The following is a 2,642-nucleotide window of genomic DNA, read 5'->3' on the forward strand; positions in this document are numbered from 1 at the left end:
GGACCTGGCTCTGCCGGGGACACTGATGTAAGGACCTGGCTCTGCTGGGGACACTGATGTAAGGACTGGGGCTCTGCTGGGGACACCAGATATAAGGACTGGGGTTCCACTGGGGACACCAGATATAAGGACTGGGGTTCCACTGGGGACACCAGATATAAGGATTGGGACTCCACTGGGGACACTGATATAAGGACTGGGGCTCCGCTGGGGACACCAGATAAAAGGGCTAGGGCTCCACTGTTCACACTGATGTAAGGACTGGGGCTCCACTGTGCACACTGATGTAAGGACCCGGGCTCTGCTGGGGACACTGATGTAAGGACCGGGGCTCTGCTGGGGACACTGATGTAAGTACCTGGCTCTGCCGGGGACACTGATGTAAGGACTGGGGCTCTGCTGGGGACACTGATGTAAGGACTGGGGCTCCACTGAAGACACCAGATAAAAGGGCTAGGGCTCCACTGTTCACACTGATGTAAGGACTGGGGCTCCACTGTGCACACTGATGTAAGGACCCGGGCTCTGCTGGGGACACTGATGTAAGGACCGGGGCTCTGCTGGGGACACTGATGTAAGTACCTGGCTCTGCCGGGGACACTGATGTAAGGACTGGGGCTCTGCTGGGGACACTGATGTAAGGACTGGGGCTCTGCTGGGGACACTGATGTAAGGACTGGGGCTCTGCTGGGGACACTGATGTAAGGACTGGGGCTCTGCTGGGGACAATGATGTAAGGACCGGAGCTCTGCTGGGGACACTGATGTAAGGACTGGGGCTCTGCTTGGGACACTGATGTAAGGACCGGGGCTCTGCCGGGGACAGTGATGTAAGGACTGGGGCTCTGCTGGGGAGTCGGGACACTGATGTAAGGACTGGGGCTCTGCTGGAGACACTGATGTAAGGACTTGGGCTCTGCTGGGGACACTGATGTAAGGACTGGGGCTCTGCTGGGGACACTGATGTAAGGACTGGGGCTCTGCTGGGGACACTGATGTAAGGACTGGGGCTCTGCTGGAGACAGTGTCAAAGAGCCAAAATACACTGAAGAAGCCTGCAGTGCTGCAATCGAGTGGAGACACAGGTCATAGGAAAGGCGAGTTAAATATCTCTTCTGTTGCAGAAACTTCTTCTTAGAGATAGACGGACGTCTCTTTTACGACATTACTCATAGTCAATGAATTTCCCAGTAAACATCTTGATGGCCTTTTGTTGAATCTCCTTTGTCCTAACTCCATAGATGATGGGATTCAGCATGGGAGGGACAATGACATAGATATTGGCCACCAGAATATGGATATTGGGCGGGACATGGTTGTGAGGGATCCTGTGTGCTATGAAGGAGAAGAAGGCCGGGACATAGAGTAAGGTGATGACACAGAGGTGGGACACGCAGGTGCTTGAAGTCTTGCGGCGGGCCTCTGAAGTGGAGAGTCTCATGATGGCCTGAATAATGGAAACATAGGACAACCCAATGAGGAATAAATCTATCACAGAGGTCAGAACCATTATCACCATGCCATAGATGACATTGACCAGTATGCTTGCGGTTGCCAGTCTAGCCATGGCCATATGTTCGCAGTAGGTATGTTCTATGATGTTACCACCCTGGTATGGTAACCGCCAAGCAAGAAGAACTAAGGGGGTTATTATAATAAGGCTTCTGGTCACTGAAACCAAAATGACAGTCGTAACAAAAGACGGATTGAGCTTTGTCACATAGGACAGAGGGTAAAAGATGGCGATGTAGCGATCGTACGCCATAGCAAGCAAAATGCCAGACTCCGTCATGCAGATAAAGTGAATGAAAAATATTTGGACCAAGCAGCTGTTGAAAGAAATTTCATGAGAACCAAACCAAAAAATACAGAGGGTCTTCGGGACAGTGGTGGAGCTCAGAACAAGATCTCCCACCGCCAACATCACAAGGAAGAAGTACATGGGCTGGTGAAGGCTTTCATGTACTGAGATGACCGCTATCAAGGTGGAGTTGGAGGCTACACCTAAAATATACAGGAAGCAAAACAGGATGGAGAGCAGAAGGTGGGAATTCTCCAAACCAGGAATCCCCATTAAAAGGAAGAAGTTGGGGTGGAAAGTAGTGGAATTGGACATGTTCTGGAGAACTTCCTCTGATGATGTCAAAGATTCTGGATAGTCAGTCACTGTATAACTGAGCTTTCATTAGCGACCAGTGGTCAATGTTCTGTAGGTCAACTGAAAAAGACAAAAGAAACACGAGGAGGATAGGCAACATAACAGCAGAGCTTTCCCTTCCTGGATTATCCAAGTTCCTATAACAGAGACCCATACTACAAGTTTGTGGGGAAGAGGTCTCCATCAACATGGGGACAAAGCCCTTGGCAGGGGGAGTCCCACTGTCAATATACTCTTCCCATGTTGAGGGCATGTGAGCTTTTATCGGTCACGAAGGGATGTGCATGCATGCTTAAGGGTGTCGCTTGGCCAGGACACCCTTAAGTAGTTGTAGATTCAATTGGCAGATACTGAGATTTCAGTAGGAAGACAGCCATGCAGGGAAAGGCCCCAGCAGGGTGCCACATCTGCACATGCAGGAGTGCTGCCTCCTATGGTAACAGTCTTTAACAGTTCCTAACTCAACGTAACAGTTCCTTCAGCTC

At 50.7% G+C, this 2,642-nt stretch overlaps 1 protein-coding gene across 1 annotated transcript; it reads right to left on the reverse strand.

Moving 5' to 3' along the window:
• Window positions 1-1,164: 1,164 nt before the first annotated feature.
• On the reverse strand, window positions 1,165-2,115 carry LOC143956771 (olfactory receptor 52N2-like). Its single transcript, XM_077466951.1, has one exon. The coding sequence runs from the start codon at window positions 2,113-2,115 to the stop codon at window positions 1,165-1,167; it is 951 nt and encodes a 316-aa protein (XP_077323077.1).
• Window positions 2,116-2,642: the final 527 nt, after the last annotated feature.

This window comes from Lithobates pipiens, unplaced genomic scaffold (assembly GCF_037356315.1).
Source record: "Lithobates pipiens isolate NorthernLeopardFrog02 unplaced genomic scaffold, aLitPip1_a1.2 Scaffold_41, whole genome shotgun sequence".
In the NCBI taxonomy this organism is placed as follows: Eukaryota; Metazoa; Chordata; class Amphibia; order Anura; family Ranidae; genus Lithobates; species Lithobates pipiens.

Excerpts from the sequence above, each read along its gene's own strand:
- LOC143956771 (XM_077466951.1), bottom strand. The coding sequence starts at position 2,115 with ATGTCCAATTCCACTACTTTCCACCCCAACTTCTTCCTTTTAATGGGG.